The sequence below is a fragment of the Ipomoea nil genome, unplaced genomic scaffold, assembly GCF_001879475.1.
Source record: "Ipomoea nil cultivar Tokyo-kokei standard unplaced genomic scaffold, Asagao_1.1 scaffold1286, whole genome shotgun sequence".
Taxonomy (NCBI): domain Eukaryota; kingdom Viridiplantae; phylum Streptophyta; class Magnoliopsida; order Solanales; family Convolvulaceae; genus Ipomoea; species Ipomoea nil.
The window spans coordinates 2,392,440-2,411,364 of record NW_017617714.1 but is presented as its reverse complement, the minus strand read 5'-3'; the positions used below and the strand labels follow the sequence as shown (position 1 = coordinate 2,411,364).

General features: G+C 38.8%; 2 protein-coding genes across 2 annotated transcripts; one reads left to right on the top strand and one right to left on the bottom strand.

The window, feature by feature from the left end:
• Positions 1 to 6,016: 6,016 nt before the first annotated feature.
• LOC109184745 lies at positions 6,017 to 6,969 on the bottom strand. The gene is made up of 2 exons (XM_019334783.1): positions 6,966 to 6,969; positions 6,017 to 6,501 (listed from the first exon to the last, which is right to left on the bottom strand). Exons 1-2 carry the CDS (start codon positions 6,967 to 6,969, stop codon positions 6,017 to 6,019), a joined length of 489 nt encoding a protein of 162 aa, XP_019190328.1.
• Positions 6,970 to 11,690: 4,721 nt separating this feature from the next.
• Positions 11,691 to 18,419, top strand: LOC109184694 ((-)-germacrene D synthase-like). Its single transcript, XM_019334722.1, has 7 exons — positions 11,691 to 11,848; positions 15,777 to 16,056; positions 16,182 to 16,554; positions 17,023 to 17,241; positions 17,376 to 17,514; positions 17,684 to 17,935; positions 18,125 to 18,419. Exons 3-7 carry the CDS (start codon positions 16,250 to 16,252, stop codon positions 18,413 to 18,415), a joined length of 1,206 nt encoding a protein of 401 aa, XP_019190267.1. The 5' UTR covers positions 11,691 to 11,848; positions 15,777 to 16,056; positions 16,182 to 16,249; the 3' UTR covers positions 18,416 to 18,419.
• Positions 18,420 to 18,925: the final 506 nt, after the last annotated feature.

Genomic DNA, 18,925 nt, shown 5'->3' with positions numbered 1-18,925 from the left:
GCCGGGACGGACCCGGGCTTATGCCTACTCTCGTAGGGCTTCTTGGTCTACCGACCGTGCCGGGACGGACCCGGACTTATGCCTACCCTCGTAGGGCTTCTTGGTCTACCGACCGTGCCGGGACGGACCCGGGCTTATGCCTACCCTCGTAGGGCTTCTTGGTCTACCGACCGTGCCGGGACGGACCCGGACTTATGTCGGTGATGGCAAAGCCGATCTAACCGGGCTTTAGGTGCCGGTGGTGGAAATACCAACCTAACCGGACTTAGTACATTTAATTCTTTACTATTACAATTTTCTAAGGTACAAGCTAATGCCTATACAATTATAATCTAAGATTACATTTATGAACTAAGATGCCTTGCAATAGGGACCAGGCTGTAAATTAAATCCTAAATTGAATCTCTTGCAAGGGAGTACGTTCAATGCTTGTATGCCATTTAATCATAATTTGATAAATGGTCATTGTTGAGCAACGTGCATGCCTGACTTGACATTACCCACCAACCCTTCTTTTGTTTTTCTTTTTGCATTTTTCCTTACTCCACCGCCACTTCCCACCAACGAAATTGCATGCACAATTTAATTTTGTCTTGATTTTCACACTTCACCGCCTTTGTGCACCACCCAAATTGCATGCATGCGCCCGGCGATCGGACGGCGGAGAACTCGGAAAGCATGAAAAAAGGAGGAGACGGCAATGAAAGTTCACGAGGACAAGGCGTAGGCTGGATAGATTCACTGCCGGTTTGTTTGTCTCATCAAATAGCCTTTGCAAAGCAGAGTAGGGATTCCAATTCTTTTTTATGCCAACAGCAGATCCTCCATATACAGACATACCAAGTTGACGTTGCGAAAACATTAATCCACTTGGAAATCCACGATCAAATATAGGGGAAACACGCTACATCCTATTTTGCATTGCTTGGATTTTGTTTCTTCTGTTGGCTTTACTAGACATGCAAGGACGGTCAAGCCTAGGATATTTGATAAATTTTGGAACACATATGCCACAAGCAGATGCAGATGAGCAAAACAAAAATTCTTTCTCTGGAACTACACTTACAGTACTTCATACGGGCTGATTGAATGCAGAAGCAATTCCTAGTATGCAATGAATGAACCCATTTCCGGGTTATTCTGACGAACACAGCGGCGTTGACGCGGGATAGCTCCGGCTGGTGACACGGCTGGACCTCCGGCGACCGAGCCATCGAAATGAACCGCGGCTGGACTTCTTGCATGGACTGCGGACGGCGGCAAGTGGTTGAACCGGCGGCACTCCGGCTTCGCAGACACAGCCGGCTAGCCGGACTTGGCTGTTGGCGTCGGAGACAAACATGGGCAGGAACTGTGCTTCTTTTATTTTTGTCCGTTCTGATGTCCTTTTGGAGATGGCAATGACGGAGGTGGCGGTTGGACGACTCCGATGGCGACGCGGCTGGATCCCTCCATTGGGTTCCAGCTCTTCTCTTGATTTCTATACATGGTTGCTGTGCTCTGGTGGCCAAGGATAGCGTGTAGAATTCCGTGCTCTGTTCTGATCTTCCAAAATGGTGAGTGAAAGCGGCATGCATGGCAATTCTTCTGGATGAAACGTGCTGAGGAGAGGTGCTCTGGACCCTCAAGAACGTGCACTCCGGATCATCAAGTTGCAGGCAACAGAGAAAAGGAATTAACACGCAAGGTGGTGCAGCGGGCAGGGCGCTGGCCTGAAAGTTTAAGCACTTGGGTTCGAATCTTGCTTTTATTAAGCTGGAATTTTTTGAGCTTTTGACATTTTGCTTTCCGGTGAAGAATGGCGAACTGGCAGAAACAGATCGGTGGTGAATGCAGAAACGAAATATAGAGGAACACGGCCTTTTGTCCCGGTCCCCACGGACGGCGCCATTTGATGTGGATTATTCCCGGTTGTACTCGTAGAATGTATGTACCATGTATGTATTGTGTATGAATAATGTAAAGTAGACAAGAAGTAGTTCAAATAACTCTTTTGTTCATAATTTGCTCTTGTGTAAAGAGAGGAGAGAGTGTTTAGCTAGAGAGAGAGCTAGTGGAGAAGAGGAGAGGAGCCCCTTAACCTTGAGGGTTAAGGCCCTATTTATAGGATCAAGCGTAGGCAGGTTTGACCTTGACCTGTGGACCGGGACCCGAACCGTTTGACCCCTACCCAAATGAGAGCACGGAGCGTACGGGGAGCCTGTACCCGGGGTATATTCCCCATCAACATGCTTGAAGACAATGATCAAGTGTTCTCTTATTTGTACTGAGTCACAGGTTCCTTATACGAGACTCATGTTACTAACAAGTCCTACAAAGATTATTGACTTGCTTTTGGAATTAAAGAACCTTGAAATAGAATGCTAGGAGGTTGAAAATAATGTTGCAAAAGTGGTTTCAATATAAGAAAGTGAATAAAATGTGAATTTTCTACTTTACCTCTAAAATTTTAAATATTTTTTTAAATTTTTCCGTCAATTTTAACAGTCGGATACCAAATGCGCCACTTTGCTCATAACTGAAGGACTAAAAATAGATACAGTCATAACTCAGGGACTGAGTCGTCACTACCATTATAACTCAGGGACCAAACTCGTCATTTTCCTTTAAAAAAAAAAATTTTGAGTTTCAAAAGTGAATATGGAAGATTGAAAAAATGAAAAATTACAAAAAATGAAGAACTAAAAAAAAAAAATTAGAGGAATATAAAATTGAGAAATGGACAACTGAAGCAATGAAGTAAACGGGGAATAATTATAGAGTTTCTGTGCAACAACAACATTAATAATAATAATAATAATAATAATTATTATTATTATTATTATTATTATTATTATTATTATTATTATTATTATTATTTTTGAAACAACATAACAAGATTCATTAACAACTCAATAAACCGGAAATACACGGAGGTGGGATCACACCCCACGAACCTGAGACAGGCAAAGAAACAGTCGCCCAAGCTAACTCATGAGCAACTTTATTCGTTGTTCTCTTGACATGTTGGACCTTAACAGTCCCTATGTCACTAGCAATCGACTGACATTGCTTTACTAACATCCCTACATAAGAAAAATCCAACGCATTCGAATTAAAAGCATTACATATAATCAAACAATCTAACTCAAGAATTATTGTGCTATGACTAAGGCCTTTTAGCCAGATTAAAGCTTCTCTAGCTGCCAAGGTTTCTGCCATCAAAGGATCGCTACCACATGACAATCGGCCACTCTTAGCCGCCACAAAACTACCAACGTGATCGCGTACCACCGCTCCGTAGCCAACGCCACCAGGGAGGACAGCAGCGTCGATATTGCATTTGAGTGAACCTCGGGGAGGCGGGTTCCATTGCTGAGCAGAAGCACCGTCGCCCGTCCTCGTACGATTGAGTGCAAACGCTCCTTTCCAAACTAACTTTAAGGCATGCACCTGCGCCTTCAGACACTCGGCAGAAGGAACAACATTTCTCCAGATCACCGCATTACGTGTTTCCCACACCACCCATAGGACTGCTGCTAGTCGGACAGCAGCCTCTACGCTCGGAGAGCTCAGAATAGAGTCCATAAACTCCTGTATGCATTGCCCCTATGAAACGTCGTTCTCCTCCCATACTCTTTGTGCGAACTGGCAGTCACAAAATATATGCTCCGCTGTCTCCGCAATGAAACCGCACAGTGGACAACCCTCGCCTATCCAAACCCTATTCGATTTCAGATTCTCACGCAGAGGAAGAATGCCACGGGCACACTGCCATAGGAGATTCTTTACCTTGGGAATGATCGGAAGCGACCATAGAGACTTCTATGACCGGAAAGCATGACCGGTCGAACTTGGATTATTAGTCAAAGTGAGTAGTCTGTAACCATGTTTAACTGTGTATAGTCCCCTTATGTCGTCTAACCACCTCCAAGAGTCACTGAGATGTGTGTTCACTGGTGTTGCCATAATTCTGTGTACATCATCAGCATGGAAAACATCACGTAACACTTCAACATCCCAGTTACCTTGTTCGTCCAAGAGGCCACTAACTCTTGCTTCGCTGAGTGCTTCAATACTGTGCGAGACTAGCTTAGTATTAGCAGTGCATGAAAGCCAATCCCAGCCCCATATTTTGGTATCTTGACCGTTGCCAATTCGCCGCGCTATCCCCAACCGTAGAACCTTTTGACCGGCCACAATGCTACGCCATATATAACTTGGGTTACCCCCAAATTGTGTTTCCATGAAATCACAGCCAGGATAATACTTGGCCTTTAACAATCGACCAACCAATGATTCAGGGTAAATCAACAAACGCCATCCTTGCTTAACAATTAGAGCTAAATTGAATTCCCGGATTCGCTTGAAACCTAACCCGCCCCTGTCTTTTGGCTCACACATCCGTGACCAACTCAACCAATGAATACCCTTTCTACCTTCCCCGCCACCACCCCACCAATACCGGTTCAACATCTTCTCGACGGTGTCACACACTCTACCTAGCAGCAGGAAAATTGACATGGTAAAAATAGGTAAAGCTTGAGCAATGCTCTTAATTAACACTTCTTTACCTGCCTTAGATAGATATTTGTTCTGCCAGGCCCCAATGCGGTTCCGGATCCTCTCCTCAATGTACCGAAACGTAGCGGTTTTGTTCCGACCTAACACCGAGGGAAGACCGAGGTAACAACCCAAATCTCCCGCAACACACACTCCCACTCGCTCCGCCACTACATTCCTCATCTCGACGGCAGAATTCATACTAAACACGGCATTTGATTTATCGTAGTTTATTAACTGTCCCGACGCCGCACTATAAGCATCCAGACACTCTCGCACCCTTATAGCCTCATGCTCATTAGCCCTGAAAAAGAGCAAACTTTCATCAGCAAAGAAGAGGCGTGAGACGGGCGGTGCCCCCCGCGCCACCCTCACACCGTGAATGTCACCCCGTGCCTCCGCCTGTTGAAGGAGGACTGACAACCCCTCCGCACATTGGATGAAAAGGTAGGGAGATAAAGGGTCCCCTTGCCTTATTCCTCTCGTAGGGTCGACGGTACCTATTGTCTCCCCGTTAACCTGGATGGAGTAGTTAACCGAAGAGACACACAACAACAAGAGGTCCACCCACTCCCGCACAAACCCGAGAGCCAACAACATGCCCTCCAAAAAATTCCACTCCATTCTATTGTACACCTTAGCCATGTCTAGCTTCTGCGCCGCCCACCCCACAGCCCCACTAGTCTTTCTTCGTAAGAAGTGACCAATTTCCCCCGCTACGATAATATTATCTGTCAACAACCGTTCAAGGACAAAAGCACTTTGTGATTGTGACACGACCTGCCCTAGACATCCCTTCAAACGATTAGCCAACATTTTGGCCAAAATCTTGTAGGCCACGTTGCATAAAGCAATCGGGTGTAAGTCAGACACTTTCTCGGGATTCTTCTTTTTAGGAAAAAGAACGATATTTGACTCGTTGAGTCTCCCAGGTAACCTCCGAGTGGAAATGCAGTTCAAGATAAAAATGGATAAGTCATGGCCAATCACCAGCCAAAAATGCTGGTAAAAGGCCGGCGACATACCGTCTAGCCCCGGGGCCTTGTCTGGTGACATTGAAAATAATCCCGCTTTGACCTCCTGAACCGTAAACGGTTGTAACAGGGAGGTATTCATCTCGTCTGTTACCCGCCTATGTACTCGGTTAAACAGGTCTGAGTTACTGTGCCTGGAGTGAAAAATATGATTGAAATACCTTATAATTTCCCCATGCATTTCTGGTCCCTCCTTCCACTCCCCTTCCGTGTCTTTCACTCGGGCCAGGCGGTTTTGTCTTCTCCGACTCGAAGTTGCTTTGTGGAAGTACTTAGAGTTTCGGTCACCATGAACCAGCCAGAGTTGCTTTGATCTCTGCCTCCAGAAAATTTCCTCCTACCTCAATAAAACCTCCAACTCCCCTTCTGCCGCCAGAAATTCTAAAATGCGTGCGGGTTCCTATCCTCTTTCAGAGTCGTTAATTTCTCCTTTAACACCTTTATCCGATTCCAAAACTGGCGGTAATGCTCTCCCCCCATCTCCAAAGCCGCTGACCACACTCAGCTATCTTTTGCTGGAAGCACATTCCCATCGCCCGGCGCCAAGCTTCATCAACCACCTTGGCACACCCCTCCTCAAGCAACCACGCCGATTCAAATTTGAACGCCCTCCTAGTCGCCCTCACCGGCTGTGTATCTAAGTCCAAAAAGATGGCATAGTGGTCAGAATTGTAGGTCCAAACATTTCGTACCTCTACCTCCTCGTAAATCTCTAGCCATTCTAACGAAGCCACGACTCTATCCAAACGTTCCTCCACCCATGCATCCGTCCCTCGACCCTTCTCCCACGTGAATCTGCCACCCGTCATCCCAAGATCAACGAGCTGGCAGTCTCCCAGGGTGTCATTAAAACCCTCGATGAGTGCCCCTGGATGAGGATGCTCTCCCAGTTTTTCCGATTGGCAGGCGATGTCATTGAAATCGCCTAGGACCACCCAAGGAAGAGACGAACGATCCCTGAGTTGCCGAAGGAGATCCCAAGTATCTTGTCATCTGTTCCTGTACGGATTACTATAAAATCCAGTCAATCTCCATGTCGGTTTGCCCGGAAGAGTTACCTCTATGTCGATATGATTATGTGAGTAACTTAACAGAGTCGCCATGTCAGCGTCTCTCCAAAACAAAGCCAAACCCCCACCCAAACCAACCCGCTCCACACACAACACCCCTTCAAAACCCATCTGCACTCGCAACCGCTCCACCTGTCTTTCGCTTGCTTTCGTTTCCATCAAGAAAACGAAACTGGGTTGCTCTTTGGACACTAAGCTCAAGAGTTCGCGAACTGTCCGGGTGCCATCCATTCCCCGGCAATTCCAGCTCGAGACACTCATTGGGATGGGCGAGCCTGGCTCTCCAGACCCGCCGTCGACATGTTTTTTGAAGACTCACCCATCGCTACATCCACCCCCTGCACATTGTCATTAACCTCTCTATCCCCCCTGCGCCGCTTCAGATCCCCATGTTAGCCTGCACCCTCTTCAATCGCCATCAGAGACAACGCTGGGTCGGCCGCAGTATCAGTGCCCATCATTGAAACATGTGTCATGGATGGCAACAGCCACCTTGCACCCAACGGCTTGGCTTGGCGACGCGGACCTGCCCGCATCCAGACACCAAACGGAAATGCCTCCGGCTCAACCCCTTCTTCATAGACCCTCTTGCAAAATATTTCTGTGTGACCCAGCAGCCCACAACAGAAACAGAAAACACTAAGTCTCTCGTACCTGAAAGTGATCCATTGAGACGTGTCATCCCTTCGATTCAGCTTCATGCGTCTTTTCAGCGGGATCGTCACATCCAATTTGACTCGAATTCGATAGAAGCTGCGCCAGGAGCCCCCAAAATTACCAGAATCTGTCACAATAAAATGCCCGACGTAATTTTCGATCCGAGTGATAAATTTCGTGGATGCGTAAATCGCCGAAAGTCCGTGAATTTGGACCCAGAAATCAGCTGTGTTCAGAGCAACCTCCTCTGGTTGCATCTCCTCCAGCACCGTGCGCAGATTAATAATTGATTCTCAAACGACCACGGGCCGTCGTCTAACACTCTTCTCAGATCTTTCTGGTGTGGGAATTGAAAGAGGAATAGATTGTCCGCCAGAGAAACCACATGCACACCCATGACCGGACGTCAGACCGACACCAGGACTTGTTGCATATGATCGAATTTGATCAGTTTGTCCGTGAGAAATCTCCCCACTAAGTTGTGACGCAAACCCGGATCCAGCACAGTCCGTAGATCAGGCGCTTCCAAGTCGCTCGTCTCTTCTTCGGCGATCTTAAGATCCGCACAACGTTCCTCGATTTGACTCATATCCATATTGACTCGGAGCGATTGATATGAAGCGATTACCAAGAGATAAACAATAACAATCAATGCAGACGCCATCAGGCACCGGAATATAAACCCTTGATTGCTAGGGAGACACTCTCCTCGACACGACCAAGGGAGAGGGGCCACTATCAGCAACGGCGATCGGAACGCACGATCAGCGAGCACGATCGGATCTTACGCGGAATACGGAGCTTTTTCGAGGTACTGTAGTGATTGCAAAGTTTAATTTACCTAATACACATCTCAAATAGTGATTGTGAATTTCTATTATTATTATTATTATTATTATTATTATTATTATTATTATTATTATAGCCACTTTTTTTTTTGAAAAGATTATTATAGCCACTTTAATTGTATATAAAATATTTTTAGAATTCGTTAACGCCAACCAAAAAGGCCTCAAGTAGGCTAGTAGGTTAAAAAAAATAAAAACTCATCTAGTGATTCTAGTCAAACTTTGATAGCTCTTTAACCAATTTTTCTTATTCGTTCAGTTCTTTTTTTTTTTTTTTTCAACAAATTTCAATTTTTACCAATTTCTTGAAAACTCCTTCAACCATATGCTATTGAAATGGCATCCAACTACATGCACAGTAACAAACATTATACACTAAAATTCATATATATTGCCATTAATATTAAAGTCTGTTATTTTGCGACGATAACATGATGATATAAAGATAACTAGACTTAAATTTACTTACTTATGTATAAATATAATAAGTACTTTAGTTTAATTTGGAAATAAAGATTTAAAAGGATCCTTAGCTTGTTTGAGAATTCAGTTTAGATCAAAAAGTATTTTGGAGTATAAAGTCAAATTTATATGAGAACTATTCCATATGAGAGAAATGTGATTTAATTTGACCTCTTTATTTAATAAAATCTAATTAATAGAATTTAATTAGGTATGATTACGATTCAGTTTGAACATGACGTTTCGAACCGTATCGTGTATTGTGCTAATCGAATCGGACCGAAACCCATAAAGTTTCAGACTTCCGGTTAAGGTTTTCAAAATTATGGAACCGAAATTGAAACCGTCGATTTGGGTTCTGAACCGACAAAAAAAACGCATGTTACATGTGGCCTACTGCCTACTGGCAACTGGCGCAAAGGCCAGGCCACGCCTGTACTTTGCGCCAGTTTCACCTTTGAGTCTTGTCAAGACTCAAAGGTGAGTCCGTGAGTCTAATTAATTAGACTCAATTACCCAAAGTGTCCAAACATTTAAAAAAAAAAAAAAAAAAAAAAAAAGAACAAACAAACAAAAGCATTACTCAACGCTGATTACAAAACATTTAAAAAAAAAAAAAAAATCACTTTCAACCGGAATCAGAACCTTGATCATGACTAGATTTAATGGGTGTTTTTAACCCTTCTTTATTTATTACGTTAGCGGCATTTAGGTAATTTTCATGTAGTTTCCTTGCATGCGGTTTCCTTATAGATTATGCTGCGTGATTTTATGCCTCGACCTGACAACATTTTATATTTTTATTATCTCTTGATGAGATTAATCAATTCAGCCGTAATCAAATGAAAATTTTTAATTTATAAAAAAAATTATATATTTTAGACTTATGAATAATATTTCAAATGGCGATTGTCATATAAAAAAGTGAACTTTAATAAATAATTTTGAGTGGCAAGTAATATTTTTTGTAATTAATATATTGCATTATATTATTGCATGTGTATATATTCCAAGGGTCCATTTCACATGAAAAATATGCCCCAAGTAAAAATTGTGATATAATTTGGACCATTAAAATCAAGAGATGCATGAGTGTGATCTACGCATTCATATGCTAAATTAGTCCACTCAGAAGTATTCAACGACAAAAAAGTCAAACATTCCTTCCATACTATGCTTTCCATGTAAGATTTTCCCTAATAATATATATTATATATTATATATTAGGGCCTTAATTAGGTGGTGCGAGTGGACTAGGCTTATTAAGTGGTCTGGTTGGACTGAATAACTAGAAGTTGTTAGTCCACCAAACTCTGTGCCTAATATAATCTTGGATTGATGGGATACAAGATGATTGATGTTAGCACATTCAGTTACGGTACCCAGACTGCTTAGTAGATATCAATACACCATCTAGGGTTCTCAGTCAGGTCTGAGGCAAAACATGGCTAACAGTCTACCGTAAGAGGCAACACAACAGGGACATCAACTATGGCTGGAGATCTACATGGCTACGCTTCCGCTCTAATACGAGGTCAGGTTTCTCATATACTATGGTTCATTATAGTTAGAGTATTTAGATCTAACATTCCAAACTTGTTTTTCTCTAACAATATGGATGGAAACAAACAACTATTTGTAATCACTAATATTAACACCTACTCCCAGAATATATATATATATATATATATATATATATATATATATATATATATATATATATATATATATATATATATATATATATATAATGTTTAGTAAAATTAGCTGTTTGGATTAGCGGTGAACATGTAAAATGACCTATAATAATAATAATAATAACATGCAATAGATTGAATACATAATAATAATTATAATAATTATGTAGTGCACAAATATGTACAACATTTTGTAAGTGCACACCTTAAACTCAGCCTTAAACCCTAACCCCTAAACCCTAAACCCCTTAACCTTAAATCCTGACTCCTAAACCTTAGAAAATTGACCACCGTCATATTAACACGGAATACACAACATTGCTTCCCAAAATGCAAAAGTTTACTACTAGCAATGAACAACTTTTACTCTAAGATTACACAAAGGTATCCTACGAGGCACCACACCTAGCACCCCAATGCACAACTCAACGGCCTATGATGCACCCCCCCTCTTAAAATCAAAGGTTTATCAACAAACCTAATCAAAAGCATACTCCAACGAACCGCAAAAAAAAAAAAAAAAAAAAAAAATGAAGCCATGACGAGTAGTCACCACAGACGTCAAAAAAAAAAAAAAAAATCAAAAGAAGAACAAATAAAAATGATCGGAAAAATCCCTAAAACCATAATTATAATTCCTTAACAGGCCGTTTGGTTCACTGTAATTTAGCTGTAGTTGAATTGTAATTCAGTGGATGCCTCAATTACATTGTTTGGTTGGAGAGAATTGCAATTATGAATTGCAATTCCCTCATTTTGTTGAATTGCAATTCATGAGATACCCCAATGAATTGCAATTCAATGAATTTGAAAAAGGAAAAACATATGAAATGACATTACTACCCTTAGTTGTTATTACTATTATAATTACACAAGGGTATTTTAGTCTTTATATCACTTATTTCCTTCTCAATTCCAATAATTCTATTTCTCCATCTCAAACAACGTAATTTGAAATCCTACTTTATTCTCACATTATTCTTTTCCCACCGAATTACAATTCCTTACCCCCATAATTCCTTCCTTCCATCCAAACGCTCCGTTAATTCTTTCCTTCCAACCAAACGCCCTGAATAAAGTTGGTGATTCAACATTTTGAAAACAACAAAATATTAGTGTAACAATTAAATACAAAAGAGAATTAACTAAAGAAAGTGACCACTTCATAGGAATCTTCACTGCCTAATTAAATAATACTCCGTATGTTTTTTTACGCATTTTTCATTTCTAATTTGTCAACATCATTTCCTACGAATGAACAGTTTAACATTCATTAGTCTTTTTCTAGCACACAGTTATTGTAGCACCCAAAGTGTACTATAAATAGAGAGCAAACTCCAAGAACATACATGTAAAACAGAATCTGTTCATTACCATCTCTCTCTCTTCTTCTCTTACCAGAAATGGCTGCCAATTGCCACTTCCTATCAGCTCTTCCATCAAACCAAACTACAATGGATCAACTTACTCGCCGCTCTGCAAATTTTCATCCAACTATTTGGGGAGATTACTTCCTTACTTATTCTTCTCAACCCATGGTAACCTACATACACTTTTAGTCTTAAAACTTAAATGATAAGTTTTAATTACTCTTCCCGCCTCTCGTTTTACCTTTCAAATATGTTTATTATTAATTGGACAAATCAAATCTTTTTTCTTTTCTGACTTTCTTTTGTTTTTTTCTATTTTTTTTTTTTTTTTGGTTGAGCACGTCGCTTGCTGTCACATTTGACAGGTTAAGGCTTGATATTAATGAATAGTTGTTTTAACTCATGGGCAACTCTTGTTTTAAAATTTAATTCTTTTTGGATTTAATAGTACTTTTATGTAGTTCTTAAATATATTAATATTGTATAGGTTCTTTAAAAAAAAAAAAAAATTGTATAGGAAAATGCTTAGTACTTCTGCATGTACTACTCACAACTTGTGACTCTTGATGTGACAAGTTTTAATTGGTTTTTTATTTTTTTTTTATTTCATATGGTAACAAATTAAAACTTGTCACATTAGGGAATGTCAAGTGTGTGAGTGGTAAATGTAGGGACACTCAGCCTGATCTTTATGTATATCAATACTAAACTTAGTATTATGAATAGTAGAATTAAAAATAACTTCAGTCAAACTTGGTTAATTGTATCAGAGATATAAAATAGGATTGGGGGAGTAATATATTGAAGCAAAAATATTCTATTGCGTAATTAGTGGATGATTAATTGCATTGATAAATTAATTAGTATGAAAATTAGAAAACAGTGTTTGTTGGGTTGATATGCTCTTAAATTGTATAATAGACTATCTTTATTGTAAAGTAAATAGAATAATAGTTAAATGTCATTATCATTCTCGGTATACTAATCTCCTCCTCACTCACTCACCTATTTCTTTCTCCCTATTGGTTATATTTTTACCGACCTAAGAACATCTACATCAGAAGTTATTTGGGAGTTATCATCAGTCAACAAAACTTAAATGGAGTTATTTGGAGATGCAGGGTCGAGTTATTTGTGGAGTTATTTCTCCGGCAAAGGATGGTAGAATTGTGGGGTCCACACTGAAATAAAAACAAAAAAAAAAAGGCTTGGTGTCTCCGCGTGAAGGAAACGCAAGAGGCCACTCGGGCGCGTGCAGTGCACGCGCCCGAGTGGCGCGTCAAGCACGCCTAACACATTACCGTTTCATATATATATATATATATATATATATATATATATATATATATATTAAATAAAATCAATTTTTTGTTTTTTTGTTTTTCTTTTTCTCTTCCCTCCATGTTCTCTTTCCTAATCACTCTTACAATAATCCTTTAATAATCCCAATTGATGTTGATGCTCTAATACTCATCGTACATGGGTTATTTCATAAGTACGTATTTATGTCAAACTAAGCATAAACTGATAGTTTGATTGTACATTTATGTTATTCTTATTATTTTTTTATAATGAGGATAATCAAACCCATGACCTTTGATAGGCCGAGGTTGACCCTGATACGGAATTGAAACATATGTTCCTGATACGGAATTGAAGCATATAATCTTAATTAAAATCCTAAGCTAATAGTTGGATGTCATATATATATATATATATATATATATATATATATATATATATATATATATATATATATATATATATATAGAGGGAAGGGTTCAGGTGCGGGTATAGCTTCCCTTGCGGTTGTGCGGTTAAATCTGAGCAAGTGATCAAATTTAGATCAACGGCTCAAATCGATGAAAATTAAAAAAAAAAAAAAAAAAAACGCGTGCCTGGAACAAAGAAGTATAAGCTAAGGTGCACCTTAAGTGTTAGATCTTAATCACAAACTCACGCACTTTAAGTACAAAATCCACACACATTAAACACAACCTCACGCACATTAAGCACAAAACTCACGCACTTTAAATATTAACTCACAGACTTAAGTTTCAACAACTACTGACATTAAGTACAAAACCCACGCACATTAAGTACAAAACCCACGTACATTAAGTACAAAATCCACGCACATTAAGTACAAACATCACGCACATTAAGCACAAAACTCACACACTTTAAGTTTTAACAACTATTCACGTTAAGCACATCCTCACGCACATTAAGCACAAACCTCACGCACATTAAGCACAAAACACACGCACATTAAGCACAAAACTCACGCACATTAATCACAGATCCGCTCACCTTAATTTTGACCTAGATGCAAAAATTACAAAATTGCCACCGCGTTTTTTTTTAAAACTTTGATAATCCTGGACGTTGATTAAAGCGAGATGAATGGCACAGATTAAACCGCACAACCGCACCTGAAGCCCTCACCCGCACGAGAACCTAAATCTATATATATATATATATATATATATATATATATATATATATATATATAAATATAATATACTCAACAAGTAAAGCTAAAGGGTACTAAATAGTCTATCTAGCTATTTCCAGCTTATCAGAAAGAAGACTACATGAACAGAGAGATGGAAAGAAACCAGAGATCTTATTTCAGTAAAAAAGTAGTTCAACAAGGCTTTACACACTGAATATATAAGGTCCGTTGGTTTGTTATAACTGCTAACAGTTATGGACTTTAGAGCATCCACACTTGTGTATATTGTGGGGAGATTTCAGCATTAATTCTTCCCTACATGAGATAATAACTAGTGTGGAGGGGAGATAATTGAAAAAGAATCCTCCTTCAAATGTGAGGATATTGTCAGAAAAAAAAAAAAAAAAAAAAAAAAAAAAAAAGAGAAAGAAGAAGAAGTAAGGCTGTGCGCGTTCGCGCACAGCCTTGGGCAAAAGCCGGGCGCGTGCACTGCACGCGCCCGGAGGCGCGTCAGGCGCGCCTGACGCGTCTGATTACTTTTTTTTTTTAAAATTTTTTTTTTGTTTTTTTTTTGTTTTTTTTTTTTTTTTCTCTCCTCTCCCACACTCTCTTTCCTAATCACTCTTACATTATCTCCCCATTCTCCCCAACCAATGTGGATGCTCTTAGGAGGGATTTAACCTAATACCCTTTGGATCATCTTCATCAACTGACAGGGACGTATGCATGTTGCCTTCTTCCTCCCTATCACGTGCACTGCTATCTCTTGTTACAGCTTAGAGCATCCACAATGGTTGGGGAGAATTGGGAGATAATGTAAGAGTGATTAGGAGAGAGAATGTGGGAAGGGGAGGAAAAAAAATAAAAAAATCAAAATCAAAAATTAAAAAACAAAAAAAAAAATAAAAAAGTAAAGGGTCAGGCACGCCGTTCGGCGCTCCTGACGCGCCCACGGGCGCATGCCTTGCACGCGCCCGTGTGGGAGGTTGCTGTGCGCGAAACGCGCACAGCAGCCTCCTTTTTCTTCTCTTTCCTTTTCTTCTTTTTCTGCATTCTCCCCAATTTTGCAGAACAAATATTTTGATAAATAACCCCACCCCACATTTGTTATTATCCCCACCCAAGATAATTCATCTGACATTATCTCCATAATATCCACTGATGTGGATGCTCTTAGAGCATCCACATTTGTTGGGGAGAATTGGGGGATAATGTAAGAGTGATTAGGAAAGAGAAGATGGGTAGGGAGAGAAAAAAAAGGAAAAAAAAAAAGGGAAATTAAATTTTTAAAAAAAAAAAAAAAAATAAGAATGTCAGGCGCGCCGAGAGGCGCGCCTGACGCGCCTGACTGGCGCGTGCACTGCACGCGCCAGTCAGGCGCTATGGTGACAGCCACGCGTGGTTGTCACCTGTGATGGTTTATTTTAATTTTTTGGTGGGACCCACTATTGTCTGAAATCTCCCTTCATTTGCAGGAGAATTATCTCTCAAATAATTCTTCCCCACATTAGCTATTATCTTGAGTGGGGAGAATTAATGTCTGAAATATCTCCAAATAATCCACAAATGTGGATGCTCTTACCTTTGATTGATCTCAGTAATATTTTGTAGAGAAAATAAATTGTTTTCTATACACAGGAAATGGATACACAAGATTGGCTAGAGCATCAAAATTTGAAAGAAGAGATAAAGAACATTCTTGTGGAAGCCCCAAACATTTCTTCCCAAAAATTGGACTTGATTAACAAGATCCAACGTTTATGAGTGTGTTACCAATTTGAAAATGAGATTGAAGCTTCATTGGAACACATATCCAAGGCATATGATGATTTCAATGATGGGGAAGATGAGAATGATCTTTATGTTGTTTCTTTGCGCTTTCGACTGCTTAGACAAGATGGCTATCATGTATCAGCTAGTGAGTATAGAATAAAATTAAATACTAATAATGATCTTTATGTTGTCTCTTTGCGTTTGCGTTTTTTATTGCTTAGACATGATGAGATCGATCTTTATGTAAACTCTGGATTAATGTTTTAACAGATGTGTTTGAAAAGTTCAAAGACTGTAATGGAAAGTTCAAGGAATCGTTAATCAACAATGTAGCAGCAATGTTGAGCTTGTACGAAGCATCACATCTTAGAGTGCATGGGGAGCAGATTTTGGAAGAAGCACTAACATTTACCACTTCTCACCTAGAATCCATTCTACCACACTTGAGCAATCCTCTTAGATCACAAGTGAGTGAAGCACTAAAGCAACCAATTCGCAGGAGATTAACGAGGCTAGACGCACAAAAATTCATATCATCTTATGAACATGGTGGAACACACGATGCTTTATTGCTGAAATTTGCAAAATTGGACTTTAACTTGCTGCAGAAGCAACATCAAAGAGAGCTAGGTATTCTTACAAGGTAAAGTTTTTCCATTTAACTTGCTAGATTCTTTTCCTAATAATTAAAAGAATTAATCACTATTTTGGTCCTCAGTTTTTTAGCAACTATCAATGTAGTCTCTAATTTTCAATTTCAACGTAACCAATTTTATACTCGAATTGTTTAAAGTTTCATAGTCAATTAAACCCTTTTAGCACCAAAATGGTGATTTCCACATTTTTTAAATTCGTCAATTTGGTCTTTGGAGGGTTTAATTGACAAAGTTTTAATAATTCGATGATCAAATTGGTTGAAATTGAAAATTAGGGACTACATTGGTAGTTGAGAAACAATTGAGGGACCAAAATGTTGATTTCTCCACATTATAACAAGGATTATGGTTTTTTTTTTTTTTTTTTTTTTTTTTTTTTGGGTAACAAATAGTATTATTCATATAATTTTGTAAAATTTAATTTGTATTTTCAAATTGTTATTTTCATAATGTAGGTGGTGGAAAGGATTAGATGTCCCAAATAAATTACCTTTTGCAAGAGATAGGTTGGTGGAATGCTACTTTTGGATCTTGGGAGCATATTTTGAACCAAAATATCAACTCGCAAGGAAATTTATTCTTAAAATTATTACTCTGACTTCGATTGTTGATGATATTTACGATGTTTATGGAACTCCCGATGAGCTCAAACTTTTCACAGATGCAGTCCAAAGGTCCTAATTTCAATTCTTTCATCATTATATTCGTGATGAATTGCAATTTTCTTTTTCATTTTCTTTTTGTATGATAATTGTTGAAAAACTAGTGTTTATAAAAAAACATATTCATATATACTTTTGCTATTCAGATGGGATGCTAGTGCTACAAATCAATTACCAGAATATATGAGGTCGACTTACATTTACCTTCTTGATACTTATGCTGAAATGGAGAAAGAATTAGCTGAAAAAGGTGAATCGTATCGTGTCAATTATGCAAAAATTGAGGTACATAATATGTTTTGATTTAATTCCCAATTATGATGATATTTTTATATAATTAGATTTGCCCTTTTGATTTGGCAACATTGAATCACTTACAGTTAATTAACAATGTTGGTTCGTTATACATTAATTATACATTATATTAAAACTTTGATTTCCGATATGTTTTAAGATGACAAAATTAGTGGGAGCATATTATGATGAAGCCAAGTGGTATAGTGATAGTTGCTCTCCGAGATTTGAAGAGTACATGAAGGTTGCGTTGGTAATGTCGGGTTACACGATGCTAGCAACAACTTCTTTAGTAGGCATGCAAGAAGATTTTTTAACTAAAGAAGTCTTTGATTGGATAATTAGTGGACCATTAATTGTTCGAGCTTCAGAGATCGTTGGCAGATTAATGGATGACATAGCTGGATATGAGGTAACAATATATATGATCCAGTTTAATTTTTATTTCATGACTGTACTTTTAATCAATTGGTTTTACTATTTAAAAATTGGTTTGTTGATAATTTCTTGAATTTAGTGACATCTATTATATCAATATTCTTTACTTATTTATTTCTAATTGGAAAATTACTCACACCGAATTGTACCATTATTTATATAGTTTGAACAACAAAGAGGACACTTAGAATCATCTGTGCAAATCTTTATGAAAGAATATGGAAAATCAAAAGAAGAAACCACGACAGAGTTGCAAGAACAAGTCATCAATGCCTGGAAAGACATTAATCAAGAATGTCTTAAACCTACTGTTTTCCCTATGCCTATACTTACCCGAATTCTCAACCTTACACGAGTTGTAGATTTACTATACCATAATGGAGATTGGTATACACATTCCAAAACCAAGCTGAAGCAGATTATTACCTCTACGTTGGTTAATCCGATCCCGTGATTATTTCCACTTTCCATGTTGTTTGCTTTATGTTGTGATTCATAATAAAGAGTGACATGTAATCCTTTCTTTGTTGCTTTCTTTTTAATTTCAATTTATGTTTGGATTTAGAAAAAGAGTGGCGTGTAAATGTATAATATAATGTCTTTGTGAGTTGCTCTGTCTTCCTAAGAATAATGTATGTTTGATTGATTCATCAATTTATATTGGAAATTCAAGAAATTAAAAATATTTTATGTACTAATAATATATGAGTGTTAATGGTTGTAGCACAATATGACAACAAACAAATGCACAAAGTATTTCACGATATCAGGGAAGTAGACACTTATTCAAGCATGATGGACAATTTTATAATGCCCTGGCAAGTGCAAAATTGTATAGTAGGACAATGTGTAAAAGTAAGGATCGATCCAGTGAAAAATTTATACAATGCGAATGAATTAATGACGCAAAATACTCAAGGTAAAGATCAACGCTATTGCAATATAATTAAATCAAAACTCAAAG

What these genes read in the sequence shown, in the direction of transcription:
- LOC109184694 (XM_019334722.1), top strand. Translation starts at nt 16,250, where the DNA reads ATGTTGAGCTTGTACGAAGCATCACATCTTAGAGTGCATGGGGAGCAG. An exon ending in TTCACAGATGCAGTCCAAAG is followed by an intron (nt 17,242 to 17,375) that starts GTCCTAATTTCA and finishes TTTGCTATTCAG; the next exon opens with ATGGGATGCTAGTGCTACAA. An exon ending in TCAATTATGCAAAAATTGAG is followed by an intron (nt 17,515 to 17,683) that starts GTACATAATATG and finishes ATATGTTTTAAG; the next exon opens with ATGACAAAATTAGTGGGAGC.